Source organism: Linepithema humile, chromosome 2 (assembly GCF_040581485.1).
Source record: "Linepithema humile isolate Giens D197 chromosome 2, Lhum_UNIL_v1.0, whole genome shotgun sequence".
Classification (NCBI taxonomy): domain Eukaryota; kingdom Metazoa; phylum Arthropoda; class Insecta; order Hymenoptera; family Formicidae; genus Linepithema; species Linepithema humile.
The window spans coordinates 12,412,838-12,436,091 of NC_090129.1; the positions used below are offsets into that span (position 1 = coordinate 12,412,838).

At 30.3% G+C, this 23,254-nt stretch overlaps 2 protein-coding genes across 3 annotated transcripts; one reads left to right on the plus strand and one right to left on the minus strand.

The window, feature by feature from the left end:
- Positions 1–3,544: 3,544 nt before the first annotated feature.
- On the minus strand, positions 3,545–13,356 carry LOC136997677 (uncharacterized). 2 transcript variants are annotated; one of them, XM_067348707.1, is made up of 15 exons: positions 13,131–13,356; positions 12,687–13,011; positions 11,348–11,606; positions 11,176–11,238; positions 10,854–11,057; positions 10,372–10,693; positions 10,144–10,288; positions 9,011–9,075; positions 8,812–8,889; positions 8,328–8,435; positions 7,036–7,227; positions 6,402–6,455; positions 5,983–6,114; positions 5,130–5,252; positions 3,545–4,210 (listed from the first exon to the last, which is right to left on the minus strand). In XM_067348707.1, the coding sequence occupies exons 2-15, from the start codon at positions 12,977–12,979 to the stop codon at positions 3,924–3,926; spliced, it is 2,325 nt and encodes a 774-aa protein (XP_067204808.1). In that variant the 5' UTR covers positions 12,980–13,011; positions 13,131–13,356; the 3' UTR covers positions 3,545–3,923. The 2 variants fall into 2 exon arrangements, with proteins under 2 accessions (XP_067204808.1, XP_067204809.1); XM_067348708.1 differs by having other exon boundaries at positions 12,698–13,355.
- An 88-nt stretch (positions 13,357–13,444) lies between these two features.
- On the plus strand, positions 13,445–23,254 carry LOC136997678 (uncharacterized). Its single transcript, XM_067348709.1, has 14 exons — positions 13,445–14,175; positions 15,248–15,506; positions 15,601–15,663; positions 15,764–15,967; positions 16,106–16,427; positions 16,511–16,655; positions 17,724–17,788; positions 17,906–17,983; positions 18,360–18,467; positions 19,568–19,759; positions 20,341–20,394; positions 20,682–20,813; positions 21,547–21,669; positions 22,589–23,254. The coding sequence occupies exons 1-14, from the start codon at positions 13,883–13,885 to the stop codon at positions 22,873–22,875; spliced, it is 2,325 nt and encodes a 774-aa protein (XP_067204810.1). The 5' UTR covers positions 13,445–13,882; the 3' UTR covers positions 22,876–23,254.

Genomic DNA, 23,254 nt, shown 5'->3' on the forward strand with positions numbered 1-23,254 from the left:
TGTAGCAGTTTTCGAAGATGTGTCATTTTTGAGTCTTGGAATGAGCTGATGATACGGTTTTTTAATGTCTCATATTTGAGGCCGTCCGCGGGAAGTTTTGTCCATAAGTCTTTGACATGGTTATATACATCGATGTTATGTTCAATTACGTAATAGCTATTACGTAATTGAATCTTCTTTTGTAATTGAATCGCTTTTAATGTTGTAGATTTCAAAAATTATTTTGATTTGCATGAACCATGACTCTGGATCTTCCTTGTGAAAAGGTGGAATTTTTACCATTTGCATGGCATTGACGAAGGGTTGATTGCCTTGTAGCGAGGACTGAGAGTCGCTTATACTCGGTTGATTTGGGCCCTCTTGATTGCTATCAGCTGTTAAGTCTGTACCGGTATCTTTGGTGTTCATGGTTGATTTTTTTCTCTTTGCAGAGTTTCCACTTTTTTCCTATTCCGACTTCTATGGCTGCGATTTACCGGATTATTATCTGGATCACGTCGGGGTCACCAATGTAGGAATTGCACTACTATTTAGGTTCAGATGGCAGATTAGCAACTCAATAATTCGATGTGATAAGCCATTAAATGTTTATATTTTTTCTGTGATACACGTAGGTATAATAATCAGATACACGGTAGGAATAGAAACTACGTTGTTGTTATGTATCCTTGTTAATACTAATAATTGCTTGACTCCCGTTAGAGTTCAAGAGTCTTCGAGAGTGAGTTCGAGATATCGATAATCTAGTTACATGCTAAGTCTATGGTTGGATATGTATGTAATCCTACAACTGTACGGTAGCGGTACAAAAAGTATACATAATATTATAGTACAGTGTATCATCATTGTACCTATATTGCATATTATTCGGTACATATCGCACAATAGGAACTGTACCGTACCATTACGGCGTACATCCACGTAGCAAAATTTCATTCTACGGATGTCCGTGGGATGTAATGTAAAAGATTTTCAGATATCCCTGGGATGTCTGTACAAAGCCGTAGGATATTCGTAGGGCATCCGTGGGATATCCGAATGTCCGCTTTTTAGATATCCGTAGGACATCCAAAAATAAATCCCTGGGATATCCATATGATTAAATTAGATCTCAACAATGGCCCCTGGATATCTTTTTTATCCAGATAAAATCCAGATAAAATCATTGAATATAGGATGGTGTTCATAATCCGATTTTATATTCAAAATCATTTTAAAACCTCATTCAATCAACAAAATGGTTGCGCAACATTATTTTATTAGTTGAATAAAATCATAAGACAATTTTAAATATAAAATCGGACTATAAATACCATCCAGAAAAAAATCTATTTTAAATATTTATTTAAAATGTCGTTAAAAAATATATTTTTTAAAAAGATTTAAACAGAAATTGTTTAGTTTTAAGTTAAGAGGATCCTGGAGTGAAAGCCGAACTCCGACACAAAAGCGCCATCATTTCGATGGTATTAAAAATGAAATGACATTATCGGCGTAGCCTACGTCGCGTAGGTCCGTGTGTACGCATTTGTTTGTAGTGGTAACTCACTACACTGACGTGTGGTCTGTGAACGTGTGATCGGATAGTTTGTAAACAAACAATGCTTGCGCTTGTTTCCTTGACAGAAATTTCGTCGCAAGGCTGCAATATAATGTCCGAGAAGACATAGGCATATACAAGGTGTCAAATAAATATGAACTAAATATGACAAAATAATAAATGAAAAATATACATATAATACTATATATATTACTGAAGATAAATGTCATATGCCTTTCATTATTTTTATCTTTATGTAATAAATACAAAATTAACTAAATCAATTTATACACATATTTATACACATATTATTTTTACACATATATTGAATACATAGTTATCTTTATTTTGCATCTTATGACTAAAATAATGAACATTTATTATTTCATTAATTTTTAAAATACTAAATAAAGATAATTATATATTCAACATGTATGTATATGGGGAGGGTCTCAACTGCCTACATTCCCATTTGCCAACAGCTTCGTTTGCCCACAACATTTTGCCGACAGCTTCAATTGCCGACATTCCCGATTGCCTACAGAGCGATTGCCTACAAGCATTATTGCGCACATTTAAAAATTAAAAATACAAACGTATGTTTGCACACAAGACATTATTGCACACATACACATTGCACACATGATATTATTGCGCACATACACATTGCACACATGACATTATTGCGCACGTACACATTGCACACATGACATTATTGCGCACATACACATTGCACACATAATATTATTGCGCACATTTAAAAATTAAAAATACAAACGTACGTTTGCACACAAGACATTATTGCACACATACAGATTGCACACATGACATTATTGCGCACATACACATTGCACACATAATATTATTGCGCACATTTGAAAATTAAAAATACAAACGTACGTTTGCACACAAGACATTATTGCACACATACAGATTGCACACATGACATTATTGCGCACATACACATTGCACACATAATATTATTGCACACATTTAAAAATAAAAAATACAAACGTACGTTTGCACACAAGACATTATTGCACACATATAGATTGCACACATGACATTATTGCGCACATACACATTGCACACATAATATTATTGCGCACATTTAATAATTAAAAATACAAACGTACGTTTGCACACAAAACATTATTGCACACATACAGATTGCACACATGACATTATTGCGCACATACACATTGCACACATAATATTATTGCGCACATACACATTGCACACATAATATTATTGCGCACATTTAATAATTAAAAATACAAACGTACGTTTGCACACAAGACATTATATTGCACACATGACTTTATTGCGCACATATACATAGCACACATGATCGTAAGGGACACACAAAATAAAGGAATCATATTAACACTTTGTACACAGGATATTATTGAGCACATACACATTGCGCACATATACATTGCACACATAACCATATAGCACATATACACATTGCACACATGACTTTATTGCGCACATACACATTGCACACACGACCGTAAAGCATACACAAAATAAGAAAATCATATTAACAATTTACACACAGGATATTATTGCGCACATACACATTGCACACATGACCGTAAAAAATACGCAAAATAAGAAAATTATATTAATACTTTGTACACAGGATATTATTGCGCATATGCACATTGCACACATGACCGTATTGCGCACATACACATTGCACACATGACTTTATTGCACACATACACATTGCACACACGACTGTATTGCACGCATACACATCCCAAGGAGAACAGAAAGTCAATATGATGTCGAACTGATATTATTTTGACTTTCTGTTTTACTTGGGATTGCACGCATGACTTTATTGCACACATACACATTGCACACAAGTATTACTCACATAAAATAGAAAAATCACAACTTTGACATCAGGAGCGATTTAAATCTACAGAAAGAGAGAGAGAAAGAGAGAGAGGGAGGGAGGGAGGGAGGGAAAGATAGAGAGATCTATGCAACTGTTAATTCGATATCTTCTTTATTTGATTATACACATACACATTGCACAGAAAAAAAAGTAGTGTCAAATCAAATCATATTTTACATCTTAAAATGCTTGAATTTTACATGTAAATGCTTGAATTTTACATGTAAAATTATACAGTATTTATATCGTTATGGCGCGAATACGTTATATACGTTATATACGGCGCAAAAATGCTTGAATTTTACATGTAAATGCTTGAATTTTACATGTAAAATTATACAGTGTTTATATCGTTATGGCGCGAATACGTTATATACGTTATATACGGCGCGAAAATGCTTGAATTTTACATGTAAATGCTTGAATTTTACATGTAAATGCTTGAATTTTACATGTAAAATTATACAGTATTTATATCGTTATGGCGCGAATACAGTAGGAATATTTTTTACGACATAGTGGACATTTATGATCTTGCAATCGTTTTTGGCACTCACTACAAATACACAAATGTCCACATGGAACAAATATGTACGCGGCAGTAGCATTCAAGCATGTGCAGCATGTACCATTGGAGCGATTGCGCTGGCTTGATGCTATTGTACTAACAGGATGAAAAGGTAAGTGATCCTCTTCTTTATCGCTTAGACCAATCGTTCCAAAATCATCTTCTGGTGTGCGAAAAATATCTTCAAAATCTATAAAATATAAATTAATTAATGATAATAACAGGCGCGTGTTTTTAAAATAAGATCCAGTCCATCGTAAAAAAGCTACAGTTAATTACCCAGCGAGAAATGACCTATCAATCGATGTCAAATCGACATCAAATCGACATCGAAATCATCGATATTACATCATATTGATGTCGATTCGACGTCAATTCGATGAGTCATTTCTCGTTGGGTATAATTATGAAAATCTTTTAATACAAATTAAGAATGCTTTAATATACACTTAATTTTTCTAATCACCGTTTCTAGTCGACCTCGATACACTTTGTACTGTAGCATCAACTTTTTTATAATCTTAAATAATTCTGCCGTCGATAAATTGAATCATTTCATTTTGTAAGTTGAACAAATGTGTGATTATGTGATTTTGAAAACACTGACAAGAAAGTCACTTTTAAGATGTAAAATATGATTATATTTATAGGCGAGATATTAATTGTAGGGAGAAAAGTGTAGGTTAAAAAGTTCACAGTCGAATCTATTCATCCAACTCTATAGAATTGACACTGATTTTCTTTGATTATTCTTCCATACTCTGGATAATCCCACAATGATTATCACATATTTTTACACTTTAAAAGTGTAGCTTTCTTGCTAACGTTTTCAAAATGATATGGTCACACATTTGTTCGACCTTCAAAGTGAAGTGATTCAATTCAGTGACAGCAGAATTGTTTGATACCTGTATAAAAAGGCTAATGCTACGATATACAATACAAGATGCACCGACGTCAATTACGTAGAAAAATTAAATATATGTTAAATTATTTTAGTTTGCAATAAAAGATTTTTATAGCCATTGTCGTATTCTTTATGGCCAATCGGATCTAACTTTAAAAATGTGTACCGTATTATGATCACAAATGGGAATATGTATACTAACCTTCATTATGCACCATCTCATTCTGATCGCTCAAAACTGCTTCTATTTCATTTTCTTCATTATGATCAGATTCGCTCGACAACACTTCTATTTGTTGACTTCCTTGTTCAGTGCTTGTGTGTCCTGAAATAATGACAATATTTATCAACATATTCATTAATAAATATAATTTTTTTTAAATGCTTTATTTTCCATTATGTCAAATTATTACATTTATAAAATCAATAATGTACAAACCTTTATGCTGTATTAATTGTTTAGATATTTATATCGGATAATAGTATATATCATAATAATCAATTCATATTTTTATTATTTTCAAAGTTAATCGTGTTTATTTTTAAAATTATATCAATTCAAATTCTTTACAATGTGATAAAATCCCGAAAAAGATAACATCAAATTGATAAAATACATATATTATTAATTAATATTATCACAGCAATGTAATTATTGTCAGTTTAAGGTAGTACTTTCCGCGACCATACCTGAGAAAATCATATTTCTTAGGAATATTTTTAAATTTTAACTGTATATTAATAAAAATAATACCTACACCTATGTAATGTTAGAAAAAATTAACCGTACCGAAGCTGAGATATTTAAAGTTAAAGTTAGCACTTTTATGTAATACGTATAAAAAATGCTAACTTTAAATATCTCAACTTCGGTACGGTCAATCTTTTTCTAACTTTACAAATGCGTAGGTAGTATTTCTATTAATATGCAGTTAAAATTTAAAAATATTCCAAAGAAATATGATTTTCTCAGGTATGATCGCGGAAGTACTATACCTTAATATTTATTTCAGTTTACTATACTATATTATATAGCGAAAAATAATATGTTTTACCTGTGATTTCTTCAGTCCGTGAAAGCGTCGTAAATCTGCCGCGTCGTCCACGTCGTTTAGGAGGTCTGCCACGGTTCCTGCTTCTTGTTAGTTCGCCATCCAAAGTAAGTGTGTCCAAATGATGTGAAGTAGCTATGGAAATAATGTAAGTATATAGTCACACATAATACTCATCATATTCATTTCTAATAAAATAAATCATGTATCCATATCAATAATACATCCGATGTGGATACATTATTGATAATTCTCGATAGACATTTATTTTATTGAAAAATTTCCAAATATGAATTTCCGATATGAATGCTTCATTGAAATATAAACAAATTAAGTATACTAAATCTATCAAAGTTCTTTAAAATATATAAATAAAAACAAATTAACATTGGAAGTAATAAAATTTCGTCTCGGGTACCTACCTTCAATAGAATGAGCTTCTTCGATTTGACTTATGGGTTCGAATGTTTCAGCGGCTGGAAAATAAAAATCATTTTGTATAATTTTCTTCTTTTATATGTTCTAAAATATAACTTATAAGATATATACAAATTACACATTTTTATAAGGTATACATCTATACTGTATAACAACGCTCGGAATTAGTTGCACATTTCGAGCCGATTCAGGAAACGACGCCTCCTGTTCCCCCACTACCGCCCGGCCGCTGGCGGCCGAGCCGTCGATACTCCTCTGGCTCAGGAGCGTTTTATATTAGAAATAGGCTGAATTGTTTAGGCATCTCTCAGGAAATCGTAACATTTTCTTCACTACATAAATAATGTTTATTTTCATTAATACATAATATATATATATATTTAATTATTAATGAAAATAAACATTATTTATGTAGCAAAGAAAATATTACTATTTTCTGAGAGGTGCCTCAACAACCCAGCCTATTTCTTATATAAAACGCTCCTGCGCCAGAGCTATCGGCGGCTCGGCCGCCAGCGGCCGGGCGGTAGTGGGGGAACAGGAGGCGTCGTCTCCTGAATCGGCTCGAAATGTGCAACTATTTCCGAGCGCTGCTCTATAAAATACAGATTATTTTACCTCTTTGCAAATTACGACCGCGTCTCGGAGGTCTGCCACGACTGCGTGGAGGTCTGCCACGACTGCGTGGAGGTCTTCCACGATTACATGGAGGTCTTCCACGATTACATGGAGGTCTTCCACGACTCCGTGGAAGATTGGTTCTGGTAATATCCAATTCTGAATCCGGCTCTGAATTAGCAATAACCGATGCTGTCAATTGGAAGAAAATAGTAATAAGTTTTTAATATTGAAAAGATATTATTTTGCAAAATATTCTATATAAAGTCAATAATTAACCGCACATGCAAATAAGTGTCAATTAATAATATAAAATCTGTGATATTTTTTCTCTTATATAATCACTGATACAGTAGATTGCGCATTTGAGTCGTATTTGAGAGTTCGTTATTAATAAACAAAAGATCTTTATCATAAGATAGATAAGCTTTACAATTTCGATTCCATAATTATGTTAACAGAGTGTGCAAGTTGATTCAAAACAAGTGTAACAAATTTAGACAGATTATTCGAGAGATTATTCTGAAAAAAAGTATAAACAAAACTTTATACATACATATATATCAATATCTATGTAATTAAAAGTTTTAAAATTTTGCCGCGTTGTCACAGTAAAATCATATGCTTAATAAAAGTAATCGTTGTAAACTCAAAATAAAACAAGAGGATATGCATCATTTATTTATAATTCACATTTTTATATTTAAAGAAAAAAAAGAAAAAAAACTTAAAATGTGCTCCTTGAGCTGAATGAACGCATTGCACCAACTGTGTAAATATTAAGGATGTCAATTTTAAAAAGAAAAAGAACCTATATGTTCATATGACATTTTTTTACGAAATAATCTTTCAAATAATTTATTGAAACTTTACACTCGTTTTAAATCATCCATCCTGTATGCATGCTTACTATTACGAATAAATAATGACATAAGATAAAATAGAATAATATATCTTTTAAAAATTTTTCAGACAGTAAAATACTCAAGAAAATATTTATCGAAAATTGTCAGTGATACATCCGATATTGAATACGCTTAATTTGAATTTCCAAAATAATAATTTGAATATACTTAGAAGAATTTGCTAAATTTTATCGAAAATTCCTTTTCTTTAAACTCTAAGTAAAAAATTGTTTGTTGTTCGAATTGCCTATTCAAGATACAAAGGGATTTAATTTCTATCTAAATTAAATCTATCGCGCGCGCGCAGTCTTTTAAGAATTTACAAACGTGTGAAAATATTAATTGAAGATAGAAGCAAAATTTTAACTCAAATTCTTTCAAACGTACCTCGTGATAATCCATGTCTGTCAGATGCAACGTTTGCAATTATTGGCTCTGTTCTATCAACCTCTTGATTTTCAATAACAGTATGTGATATGGACACAGGTTTCTGCACTGTAAACAACGAATATAAATGTTTGCAGAAATTTATAAAACTAAATTATAAATAAAAAAGTAAGGAAGAAAAATTTATTTCTTTTATTTTCATCTTACTATGAGTATAAAAATATAGAAAAGTTTGTTTTCTACTCTGCCATAAAAGTATACGTAAATATAATAAACTATTAAAATAATTTCTATATCAATATCTTGTAGACACACTATTCACGTATTAAAATGAATCGAAAACAACGAAGCAATATAATTGTCTTTATATATTTTGACGTATTATATACGTCAAAAACAGAACGAAAGTAAAATCGCACTTTAGAAGGAATATGACCGATAAAAATGACAAAGTTAAAATATAAGATATTTATATGTACGATACCTGTATGCGCATCTAATAGATTGTTATCTATTGTTTCCTCATGTCCTGGAGTGTCATCTAAAATATCGTCTTGTAGAGCTACAATAAGAATATATTATTTTCTTTGCCCTCTTCTACAAAGTATATACTACGAAGTATTATATATATATATATATATATATATATATATATGTGTATATCATGAAATTTTAAAACAAACCAAAGTTCTCTTCAGGCATTTGCGACACCCTGCAGAGTGTTTGCAGAAATTCTCTCAACGAAAGCCTACAGTAATAAAAATTACATTAATATATTATTATATATCATATTATATTATGCAAATAGAAAATTACAATAATTTAACATTAAACATATTACATAAAAATGTGATACAACTTTGAAGAACATATGTATTCCTAAATATGTAATAAAACGCTACAAACAGCTAAGGTCGGATCTTGTTTGTTAATAATTTTAATTCAATGAACAGTACAAACGTTTCAACTACGGAATTTGGCCTTTCTCAATGTATATATATATATATATTAAATTAAAGAATCACAATTGATTTGAATAATGTTACGCATACATTTTCCGAAAGTATTATATTGTTTTAATGCTTTATTCTGTATTCGTGATTTACATGTTTAGTTTTATTGTTTATTCTCTGTTTTTGCAACTCGATAACGATCCATTTGAACGTTATACTTAAAATTTCTCTTAAATTTAGTCCTTATAATAACTTAATAAATTATTGTCATTGACATCCTATGTTTTGGGTGTATCAAATTCTGTGTGTGCGGTTTTTTTTTCTTTGTTTGTTCGTTTGTTTGTTTGTTTGTAAAACAATGATCTTGCAAGAAAATTCATTGTTTTTCAAGACTTGACCACAAAAACACAGAATTTGATAGACACGGAACATAGGACAATGCCAATAATTTATTAACTTGTTTCAAGTACTAAGTTCAAGGAAAATTTTAAGTATGACGTTCAAATCGTTATCGAGTTGCAAAAACAGCGGATAAACAATAGAACTATAAATGTAAATCGAATACAAAAGAAAGCATCAAAACAATATAATACTTCCGGAGAACATGTATGCGTAGCATTATTTAAATCAATTGTGATTGCTTTTTTAAATATATATACACTGAAAATCTCCAAATCCCATGGCTGAAACGTTTGTACTGTTCAATAAATTAAAATTATTAGCAAACAAGATCCAGCTTAAGCTCTTTGTAGCGTTTTAATTACATATTTATTAATTAATAGCAAAAGCTATTCTTCTTTCTTTAATTAATATATATTTTTGTCTCTTCTGTCGCAAAATTTCATTTAGAGATATTGAATTACCTTCCAGAGCTCAAATTGACTTGTGCTTCCGCAATTTGTTTGTCGCGCACTATGTTATGTCGGATGCGTACTCTCTTTACGCTACGCCCTTCCGCTAATCTCTCAATATTTATTTCTTGGTCAATAAGTAATTCACCTAAACTTTCTGTAAGATGAAAAGATTATATTGCAGAAATACAGTTATACAATGTATGTTGAAAAGTTATTGTGATAATAAGAAATACGTACGAAGAAACTGCCAAATATTAGGATGTATTCCACCAAATCTAAGAAAAAGTACGCGATGAAAACTCTCTACAATATTGTTCGTTCTTATTGGCGTATTAAAAACGCAAACTTTTTCTTTCGCAGGAAGCCATGTACGTCTTAAATAGACTGTGAATTTTAATATAGCGGGATGCTCAGTGGATATGAGATCAGCCTCATCTTGAATTATCTTTAAACCTTCCTCAAATGCATCGACCGGTGCCAATGGCAAAGTCATGGCAAAACCAAGAATCTTTCTAGGGGCTGCCATTAAACCTAAAGTTTTCCAGCGTCTTAATATGGCCTGCGTAATATGTAATATTTAATAGAATATTGAATCATATTTAACAAGCACATGAATCGTGTAACAACAAAAGAGCTATATAAAGAACGCAAAATTATGAAATTTTGTTTTTGTTTTTAGATACTATATATACTATATACTATACATACTATATACGTACCTGATTAAAATGAAACCAACAACCAGTTATACGTGCTTCTGGAAAAACCTTTCTTGCAACTGTCATCGCTGCACGTTCGTAATCACTCATGATTGTCTGTACTCCTTGCAATGTATTCGGATGGAGCTCCTTCACTCTTTGCCAAATCGCATCATACACATCCATTGTGCGTTTTTCACACAATGCAAAAAGGACAGGTATACCCTAATAGAAAGAAAGCAGAATAGTAAATAATATAAAAACGTTTTATTAATATTTATAAGGGGATATCAAAAGCTATTTAATTTAAATTTATATATGACGTTTTATATGCATAACGTACCGTGTCCATAAATCGGATATGAATGCTATATACTTGTATGAAGGATGGCACTCTAGGAACGACCTGTTCAAAAGGATAAATTCTATTATATATTTTAATACATTTTCATCTTTTCTGTTCATTCTTTGTTCTTTCATTTAAACCTTTTATTTTAATCTCGAATGTTGCTTACCGAAAATGTACCATCCATGAATATATCTGAGGCTGCTGCTAGAGCATCTAGTAAGGCATTGGTTGTAAATAATACTGCTCTATAGCCATTATTTGATAATACTGTGCCCTTATAAATGCGTTCCATCGGCCGATAATTCATTAATGCTATCTCAAGTCCAACAATAGTTTGCGGTGTTTCCGGTCTGTGACGCATTAGTTCTCTATAGAGAAAGCTTTTCATAGTACGATAAGATATCTTCTTCGCAACTGCTGGGTTCCTGTAAAGTAGAAAGAAGCAGAAAATAGAAAGAAGCAACGCAAATAAAGATAATCTATGTTGAAAAGTTTGATATTAAATCTAATACTGCAAGTATTAATAAAATTGCCTAATATTTGTTTATTTTTTCAAATTATTTTATTTGATTGTTTAATTAGAAATAAAAAAAATTTAAAATTTTCTTATTTTGATTATTCCATTATTTTTTTCAGCTTAAACGTTTTGAAATTTTTAAAGTTTTTCACAAAACTTACATAAACATAATATAAAGTTGGATACATGCCAAGATGATTACATATATGTCGGAAAAAACAACTTAATTAAAAAAGCTATTATATAAATATTCGAAAAATTTTCTGATTAATGTTATTTCGATTTTTATTAAAACATCTTATCATTCCGGATAATATTCGATGCAATCGAAAAGTTTCCGATACTTTACGTGCAAGTGGAAGATCCAAATTCCAATCAAAACATAGTATATAAAGGCGCCATTTGTTTAAAATAACACATCGTAAAATTTCATAAACTTTCGCATTTTAATTATGTTTACTTTCAAATAATTGTACAAATTAGCAACAATAATAATACCATGTTTTTTACCCATTGTAGAAAAATATCCGAAATTTACTTGTTTGCCGAATATTAACAAAAAATGATGATAATAATTCCGGAATGTAGTCTTATGCATATAATACACGAATGGGCACAAATAATTAAAATTAAGTCCTTATAAAATCCAAACAAAGAAAATAGGCACAGAAAACATTAAACATGTCGTATTCTCACACAACGACTTTTTTTTACCGAGACTAAATTTAAGATCGTTTTTTTATCTTTACCAAAATTTATTTTAGAAAATATCTATAGAACCGTTATATCATTTAATATTAATTTTATTGTAATTAAATAATATAAAATTGAAATTTTGTAACAAAAAATAGGTTATCAAAATTACTTTTTACATCAATCTCATGGTTAAATTCTCTTGGTTAAATACTATTATGCTATTAGAATATTATATTTTTACGTACACATTTGTTTTGTAATAACAAAAATATTTTAAAACACATTGACTTACTGTCGGCATACCATATCAAATATATCTTTTGGTTTCATTATAGTTTCTCGACATATTCGCAGCATTTCTTGCTTCATTTCGATCTCTTGAAGTATTGTTTCGTTTGTTGGATGATTGTGTGACGTTCTCAAAAAATATGTCTCATCCTGATTCCGCACTAATACCGCGTAACAACTTAGACTTCGTCGCGATGCACAGCGATAGATACCATGGCATCGTTTATCGATATGATAAACATGCCCATCATATAGAAATATGGCCGTACTGTTACGTTGACCTGTTATTTTCTCCATAGCAGCACGTGTCTTTTATAAGAGATAACAAGCTAAAACAGCAATTATATAAGTATATTATTGAATCACTAAAATACAGTTATAGAAAAATATTTTCTACTGCCGTCAAAGGAAACCTAAAAAAAGAAATCTAAAATTTAAAAAATAGTACTTTTAACAGTAAGATCTTTTACAATAAGAACGTTCGCGAATAACAATCGGAATCACGAGGACCACTTCGACCAAGATCTGATTAAAATAATTGACGATTAACTTTCAATGTTACCAACAACATTTCTGCTGATATAACTTGTCGCGAATGGATTTCGGCAGAAATGCTGTTGGTAAGTTAATCGTCGATTACTTCAATGAGAATTTGATCGAAGTGGCTCTGATCTCTGATGTAAGCTCGCAAGGCCTTAGGCCGGTATTCATAGTCCGTTCTTATATTTAAGATTGTCTTAAATATTGTCTTAAAATGCTACGAACCAATCAAAAAGCCATATTAGTATCTTAAGATGACGATGACGACGACGACACGGATGTGCACGTACGTGCACGGTACGGATATGTATAAATGGGACTTAAGGCTCGCAGTAACTGAAACAATTGACAATCGAAATGATGAGCCAATAAATGCGCGATTACATTATAACCCTCGTTTAGCTATCTAAGAAAAATATTATATCAAAGACTTGTGATCTTATATTCAGTGCTTCCGATTTCCGATTGTAGTTTGTGAACGTTCTTATTGTAAAAGATCTTACTGTTAAAAGTACTATTCTTTAAATTTTAGATTTCCTTTTTTAGGTTTCCTTTAACGGCAGTAGAAAATATTTTTCTATAACTGTATTTTAGTGATTTAATAATATACTTATAATTGCTGTTTTAGCTTGTTATCTCTTATAAAAGACACGTGTTGCTATGGAAAAATTAACAGGCAAACGTGATGGTACGGCCATATTCGTATATAATGGGCATGTTTATCATATCGATAAACGATGCAATCGTATTTATCGGTGTGCATCAAGACGAAGTTTAGGTTGTTACGCAGTATTAGTGCAGAATCAAGATGAGACATATACTTTAAGAACATCGCACAATCATCTAGCGAACGAAACAATGTTGCAAGAAATTGAAATAAAGCAGGAAATGCTGCGAATATGTCGAGAAACAATAATGAAGCCAAAAGATGTCTTTGATATGGTATGTCAACGGTAAGTTAACGTTAAAATATTTTTGTTATTTATACAAAATAAATGTGTCTGTGTATGTAAAAATATAATAATCTAATAGTATAATAGTATTTAATGAAGAAAATGAGATTTATGTAAAAATAAGTAATTTTGATAACTTTTTTTGTTAAGACGTTTCAATTTTATATTATTTAATTACAATAATATTATACAATATTAAACGAAATAATGGTTCTATAATTATTTTCTGAAATAAATTTTCGCAAAGACAAAGAAAACAATTTTAAGTTTAGTCGTGGTAAAGAATGATGTTATGTGAAAATACGATAAGTTTAATGCTTTTTGTGCCTATTTTATTTGTTTGGATTTTATAAGAACTTAATTTCAATTATTTATGTCGATTCGTATGTTATATGCATAAGTTGCATTCCGGAATTACTATTATCATATTTTGTTAACATTCGAAGAACAAGTAAATTTCGGATATTTTTCTATAATGGGTAAAAAATGTTGTTATGTTATTGCTATTAAATTGTACAATGATTTGGGATTAAACTAATTAAAATGCAAAAGTTTATAAAATTTTATGATATGCTACTTTAAACAAATTTTTATATATACTATGTCTCGATCGGAATTGATCTTCCACTTGCACAAAATATCGGAAACTTTCCGATCGCATCGGATATTCAAGTATGTTTGTGATTGAATATTTTAATAAAAACCATTAACGAATCGGAAAATTTTTCAAATATTTATATATATATATAATAGCTTTTTTAAGTTGTTTTTCCGACGACACGTGTAATCATCTTAACATGTCCATAATCTTATATTTATATAAATATAAGAAAGTAAATTTATGAAAAACTACGAAAATTTTGATGTTTCAAATGAAATGTTTAAGCTAAAAAAATGTTTGAATAATCAAAATAAGGAAATCTACAATTTTTTTTATTTCTAATAAATCAATCAAATAATAGAATTTGAAAAAATAAATAAGCAATTTTATTAATATTTGCAATGCCAGATTCAATATTAAACTTTTTAACTTAGATTATTTTTATTTGCGTTGCTTCTTTCTACCTTACAGAAACCCAGCAGTTGCGAAGAAGATATCTTATCGTACTATGAGAAGCTTTCTTTATAGAGAACAAATACGTCAGAGACCGAAAATACCACAAACCATTGACGAACTTGAGATAGAATTAATGAATTACCGTGCGATGGAACGCATTTATAAAGGCACGGTATTATCAGACAATGGCTATAGAGCAGTATTATTTACAACGGATGCCCTATTAAATGCTCTAGTAGCAGCCACAGAAATATTTATGGACGGTACATTTTCGGTAAGTAACATTTAAGATTTAAATGGACAAAAATGAATAAAAAAAAAAAACATTTAAATATATTTACAATGAAGAAATTCATCCCTTTGAACAGGTTGTTCCTAGAATGCCATCTTTTGTGCAATTATATATCATTTATATACGATATATGGACACAGTACGTTAAGCATATAAAACATTATTTATTTAATAACTTTTGATCTCTTTATGAATGTTAATAAAATGTTATATTTACTATTTTGTTTTTTATCTATTAGGGCATACCTGTCCTTTTTGCATTGTGTGAGAAGCGCACAATAGATGTATACAATGCAATTTGGCAAAGGGTAAAGGAGCTCCATCCGAATGCATTGCAAGGAGTGCAGTCAATTATGATTGATTACGAACATGCAGCGATGACAGTTGCAAGAGAAATTTTTCCAGAAGCACGTATAACTGGTAGTTGGTTTCATTTTAATCAAGTACGTATTTATAGTATCTAAAATAATAAACAAAAATTTATTAATTTTATGTTTTTTATAAAGCTCTTTTGTTGTTACACGATTCATGTGCTTGTTAAATATGATTCAATATTCTATTAAATATTACATATTACGCAGGCCATATTAAGACGCTGGAAAGCTTTAGGTTTAATGGCAGCCCCTAGAAGGATTCTTGGTTTTGCCATGACTTTGCCATTAGCACCGGTCGATGCATTTGAGGAAGGTTTGCGGATAATTCAAGAAGAAGCTGATCTCGTATCCACAGAGCATCCCGCTGTATTACAATTCACAGTCTATTTAAGACGTACATGGCTTCCTGCGAAAGAAAAAGTTTGCGTTTTTAATACGCCAATAAGAACGAACAATTTTGTGGAAGATTTTCATTACGTACTTTTCCACAGATTTGACGGAATACATCATAATATTTGGCAGTTTCTTCGTACGTATTTCTTATTATCACAATAACTTTTCAACATACATTGTATAACTGTATTTCTGCAATATAATCTTTTCATCTTACAGAAAGTTTAGGTGAATTACTTATTGACCAAGAAATAAATATTGAGAGATTAGCGGAAGGGCGTAGCGTAAAGAGAGTACGCATCCGACATAACATAGTGCGCGACAAACAAATTGCGGAAGCACAAGTCAATTTGAGCTCTGGAAGGTAATTCAATATCTCTAAATGAAATTTTGCGACAGAAGAGACAAAAATATATATTAATTAAAGAAAGAAGAATAGCTTTTGCTATTAATTAATAAATATGTAATTAAAACGCTACAAAGAGCTTAAGCTGGATCTTGTTTGCTAATAATTTTAATTTATTGAACAGTACAAACGTTTCAGCCATGGGATTTGGAGATTTTCAGTGTATATATATTTAAAAAAGCAATCACAATTGATTTAAATAATGCTACGCATACATGTTCTCCGGAAGTATTATATTGTTTTGATGCTTTCTTTTGTATTCGATTTACATTTATAGTTCTATTGTTTATCCGCTGTTTTTGCAACTCGATAACGATTTGAACGTCATACTTAAAATTTTCCTTGAACTTAGTACTTGAAACAAGTTAATAAATTATTGGCATTGTCCTATGTTCCGTGTCTATCAAATTCTGTGTTTTTGTGGTCAAGTCTTGAAAAACAATGAATTTTCTTGCAAGATCATTGTTTTACAAACAAACAAACAAACGAACAAACAAAGAAAAAAAAACCGCACACACAGAATTTGATACACCCAAAACATAGGATGTCAATGACAATAATTTATTAAGTTATTATAAGGACTAAATTTAAGAGAAATTTTAAGTATAACGTTCAAATGGATCGTTATCGAGTTGCAAAAACAGAGAATAAACAATAAAACTAAACATGTAAATCACGAATACAGAATAAAGCATTAAAACAATATAATACTTTCGGAAAATGTATGCGTAACATTATTCAAATCAATTGTGATTCTTTAATTTAATATATATATATATATACATTGAGAAAGGCCAAATTCCGTAGTTGAAACGTTTGTACTGTTCATTGAATTAAAATTATTAACAAACAAGATCCGACCTTAGCTGTTTGTAGCGTTTTATTACATATTTAGGAATACATATGTTCTTCAAAGTTGTATCACATTTTTATGTAATATGTTTAATGTTAAATTATTGTAATTTTCTATTTGCATAATATAATATGATATATAATAATATATTAATGTAATTTTTATTACTGTAGGCTTTCGTTGAGAGAATTTCTGCAAACACTCTGCAGGGTGTCGCAAATGCCTGAAGAGAACTTTGGTTTGTTTTAAAATTTCATGATATACACATATATATATATATATATATATATATATAATACTTCGTAGTATATACTTTGTAGAAGAGGGCAAAGAAAATAATATATTCTTATTGTAGCTCTACAAGACGATATTTTAGATGACACTCCAGGACATGAGGAAACAATAGATAACAATCTATTAGATGCGCATACAGGTATCGTACATATAAATATCTTATATTTTAACTTTGTCATTTTTATCGGTCATATTCCTTCTAAAGTGCGATTTTACTTTCGTTCTGTTTTTGACGTATATAATACGTCAAAATATATAAAGACAATTATATTGCTTCGTTGTTTTCGATTCATTTTAATACGTGAATAGTGTGTCTACAAGATATTGATATAGAAATTATTTTAATAGTTTATTATATTTACGTATACTTTTATGGCAGAGTAGAAAACAAACTTTTCTATATTTTTATACTCATAGTAAGATGAAAATAAAAGAAATAAATTTTTCTTCCTTACTTTTTTATTTATAATTTAGTTTTATAAATTTCTGCAAACATTTATATTCGTTGTTTACAGTGCAGAAACCTGTGTCCATATCACATACTGTTATTGAAAATCAAGAGGTTGATAGAACAGAGCCAATAATTGCAAACGTTGCATCTGACAGACATGGATTATCACGAGGTACGTTTGAAAGAATTTGAGTTAAAATTTTGCTTCTATCTTCAATTAAAATTTTCACACGTTTGTAAATTCTTAAAAGACTGCGCGCGCGCGATAGATTTAATTTAGATAGAAATTAAATCCCTTTGTATCTTGAATAGGCAATTCGAACAACAAACAATTTTTTACTTAGAGTTTAAAGAAAAGGAATTTTCGATAAAATTTAGCAAATTCTTCTAAGTATATTCAAATTATTATTTTGGAAATTCAAATTAAGCGTATTCAATATCGGATGTATCACTGACAATTTTCGATAAATATTTTCTTGAGTATTTTACTGTCTGAAAAATTTTTAAAAGATATATTATTCTATTTTATCTTATGTCATTATTTATTCGTAATAGTAAGCATGCATACAGGATGGATGATTTAAAACGAGTGTAAAGTTTCAATAAATTATTTGAAAGATTATTTCGTAAAAAAATGTCATATGAACATATAGGTTCTTTTTCTTTTTAAAATTGACATCCTTAATATTTACACAGTTGGTGCAATGCGTTCATTCAGCTCAAGGAGCACATTTTAAGTTTTTTTTCTTTTTTTTCTTTAAATATAAAAATGTGAATTATAAATAAATGATGCATATCCTCTTGTTTTATTTTGAGTTTACAACGATTACTTTTATTAAGCATATGATTTTACTGTGACAACGCGGCAAAATTTTAAAACTTTTAATTACATAGATATTGATATATATGTATGTATAAAGTTTTGTTTATACTTTTTTTCAGAATAATCTCTCGAATAATCTGTCTAAATTTGTTACACTTGTTTTGAATCAACTTGCACACTCTGTTAACATAATTATGGAATCGAAATTGTAAAGCTTATCTATCTTATGATAAAGATCTTTTGTTTATTAATAACGAACTCTCAAATACGACTCAAATGCGCAATCTACTGTATCAGTGATTATATAAGAGAAAAAATATCACAGATTTTATATTATTAATTGACACTTATTTGCATGTGCGGTTAATTATTGACTTTATATAGAATATTTTGCAAAATAATATCTTTTCAATATTAAAAACTTATTACTATTTTCTTCCAATTGACAGCATCGGTTATTGCTAATTCAGAGCCGGATTCAGAATTGGATATTACCAGAACCAATCTTCCACGGAGTCGTGGAAGACCTCCATGTAATCGTGGAAGACCTCCATGTAATCGTGGAAGACCTCCACGCAGTCGTGGCAGACCTCCACGCAGTCGTGGCAGACCTCCGAGACGCGGTCGTAATTTGCAAAGAGGTAAAATAATCTGTATTTTATAGAGCAGCGCTCGGAAATAGTTGCACATTTCGAGCCGATTCAGGAGACGACGCCTCCTGTTCCCCCACTACCGCCCGGCCGCTGGCGGCCGAGCCGCCGATAGCTCTGGCGCAGGAGCGTTTTATATAAGAAATAGGCTGGGTTGTTGAGGCACCTCTCAGAAAATAGTAATATTTTCTTTGCTACATAAATAATGTTTATTTTCATTAATAATTAAATATATATATATATTATGTATTAATGAAAATAAACATTATTTATGTAGTGAAGAAAATGTTACGATTTCCTGAGAGATGCCTAAACAATTCAGCCTATTTCTAATATAAAACGCTCCTGAGCCAGAGGAGCTATCGACGGCTCGGCCGCCAGCGGCCGGGCGGTAGTGGGGGAACAGGAGGCGTCGTTTCCTGAATCGGCTCGAAATGTGCAACTAATTCCGAGCGTTGTTATACAGTATAGATGTATACCTTATAAAAATGTGTAATTTGTATATATCTTATAAGTTATATTTTAGAACATATAAAAGAAGAAAATTATACAAAATGATTTTTATTTTCCAGCCGCTGAAACATTCGAACCCATAAGTCAAATCGAAGAAGCTCATTCTATTGAAGGTAGGTACCCGAGACGAAATTTTATTACTTCCAATGTTAATTTGTTTTTATTTATATATTTTAAAGAACTTTGATAGATTTAGTATACTTAATTTGTTTATATTTCAATGAAGCATTCATATCGGAAATTCATATTTGGAAATTTTTCAATAAAATAAATGTCTATCGAGAATTATCAATAATGTATCCACATCGGATGTATTATTGATATGGATACATGATTTATTTTATTAGAAATGAATATGATGAGTATTATGTGTGACTATATACTTACATTATTTCCATAGCTACTTCACATCATTTGGACACACTTACTTTGGATGGCGAACTAACAAGAAGCAGGAACCGTGGCAGACCTCCTAAACGACGTGGACGACGCGGCAGATTTACGACGCTTTCACGGACTGAAGAAATCACAGGTAAAACATATTATTTTTCGCTATATAATATAGTATAGTAAACTGAAATAAATATTAAGGTATAGTACTTCCGCGATCATACCTGAGAAAATCATATTTCTTTGGAATATTTTTAAATTTTAACTGCATATTAATAGAAATACTACCTACGCATTTGTAAAGTTAGAAAAAGATTGACCGTACCGAAGTTGAGATATTTAAAGTTAGCATTTTTTATACGTATTACATAAAAGTGCTAACTTTAACTTTAAATATCTCAGCTTCGGTACGGTTAATTTTTTTCTAACACATTACATAGGTGTAGGTATTATTTTTATTAATATACAGTTAAAATTTAAAAATATTCCTAAGAAATATGATTTTCTCAGGTATGGTCGCGGAAAGTACTACCTTAAACTGACAATAATTACATTGCTGTGATAATATTAATTAATAATATATGTATTTTATCAATTTGATGTTATCTTTTTCGGGATTTTATCACATTGTAAAGAATTTGAATTGATATAATTTTAAAAATAAACACGATTAACTTTGAAAATAATAAAAATATGAATTGATTATTATGATATATACTATTATCCGATATAAATATCTAAACAATTAATACAGCATAAAGGTTTGTACATTATTGATTTTATAAATGTAATAATTTGACATAATGGAAAATAAAGCATTTAAAAAAAATTATATTTATTAATGAATATGTTGATAAATATTGTCATTATTTCAGGACACACAAGCACTGAACAAGGAAGTCAACAAATAGAAGTGTTGTCGAGCGAATCTGATCATAATGAAGAAAATGAAATAGAAGCAGTTTTGAGCGATCAGAATGAGATGGTGCATAATGAAGGTTAGTATACATATTCCCATTTGTGATCATAATACGGTACACATTTTTAAAGTTAGATCCGATTGGCCATAAAGAATACGACAATGGCTATAAAAATCTTTTATTGCAAACTAAAATAATTTAACATATATTTAATTTTTCTACGTAATTGACGTCGGTGCATCTTGTATTGTATATCGTAGCATTAGCCTTTTTATACAGGTATCAAACAATTCTGCTGTCACTGAATTGAATCACTTCACTTTGAAGGTCGAACAAATGTGTGACCATATCATTTTGAAAACGTTAGCAAGAAAGCTACACTTTTAAAGTGTAAAAATATGTGATAATCATTGTGGGATTATCCAGAGTATGGAAGAATAATCAAAGAAAATCAGTGTCAATTCTATAGAGTTGGATGAATAGATTCGACTGTGAACTTTTTAACCTACACTTTTCTCCCTACAATTAATATCTCGCCTATAAATATAATCATATTTTACATCTTAAAAGTGACTTTCTTGTCAGTGTTTTCAAAATCACATAATCACACATTTGTTCAACTTACAAAATGAAATGATTCAATTTATCGACGGCAGAATTATTTAAGATTATAAAAAAGTTGATGCTACAGTACAAAGTGTATCGAGGTCGACTAGAAACGGTGATTAGAAAAATTAAGTGTATATTAAAGCATTCTTAATTTGTATTAAAAGATTTTCATAATTATACCCAACGAGAAATGACTCATCGAATTGACGTCGAATCGACATCAATATGATGTAATATCGATGATTTCGATGTCGATTTGATGTCGATTTGACATCGATTGATAGGTCATTTCTCGCTGGGTAATTAACTGTAGCTTTTTTACGATGGACTGGATCTTATTTTAAAAACACGCGCCTGTTATTATCATTAATTAATTTATATTTTATAGATTTTGAAGATATTTTTCGCACACCAGAAGATGATTTTGGAACGATTGGTCTAAGCGATAAAGAAGAGGATCACTTACCTTTTCATCCTGTTAGTACAATAGCATCAAGCCAGCGCAATCGCTCCAATGGTACATGCTGCACATGCTTGAATGCTACTGCCGCGTACATATTTGTTCCATGTGGACATTTGTGTATTTGTAGTGAGTGCCAAAAACGATTGCAAGATCATAAATGTCCACTATGTCGTAAAAAATATTCCTACTGTATTCGCGCCATAACGATATAAATACTGTATAATTTTACATGTAAAATTCAAGCATTTACATGTAAAATTCAAGCATTTACATGTAAAATTCAAGCATTTTCGCGCCGTATATAACGTATATAACGTATTCGCGCCATAACGATATAAACACTGTATAATTTTACATGTAAAATTCAAGCATTTACATGTAAAATTCAAGCATTTTTGCGCCGTATATAACGTATATAACGTATTCGCGCCATAACGATATAAATACTGTATAATTTTACATGTAAAATTCAAGCATTTACATGTAAAATTCAAGCATTTTAAGATGTAAAATATGATTTGATTTGACACTACTTTTTTTTCTGTGCAATGTGTATGTGTATAATCAAATAAAGAAGATATCGAATTAACA

Bases quoted from the DNA above. Each gene is read 5' to 3' on its own strand.
- LOC136997677 (XM_067348707.1), bottom strand. From the start codon at position 12,979: ATGGAGAAAATAACAGGTCAACGTAACAGTACGGCCATATTTCTATAT. The intron at 11,239-11,347 runs GTAAGCAACATT...CCTTTTGAACAG, and splicing joins TCATGGATGGTACATTTTCG to GTCGTTCCTAGAGTGCCATC. The intron at 10,289-10,371 runs GTACGTATTTCT...TTCATCTTACAG, and splicing joins TAATATTTGGCAGTTTCTTC to AAAGTTTAGGTGAATTACTT.
- LOC136997678 (XM_067348709.1), top strand. From the start codon at position 13,883: ATGGAAAAATTAACAGGCAAACGTGATGGTACGGCCATATTCGTATAT. The intron at 17,789-17,905 runs GTTTGTTTTAAA...TTCTTATTGTAG, and splicing joins AATGCCTGAAGAGAACTTTG to CTCTACAAGACGATATTTTA. The intron at 18,468-19,567 runs GTACGTTTGAAA...TCCAATTGACAG, and splicing joins CAGACATGGATTATCACGAG to CATCGGTTATTGCTAATTCA.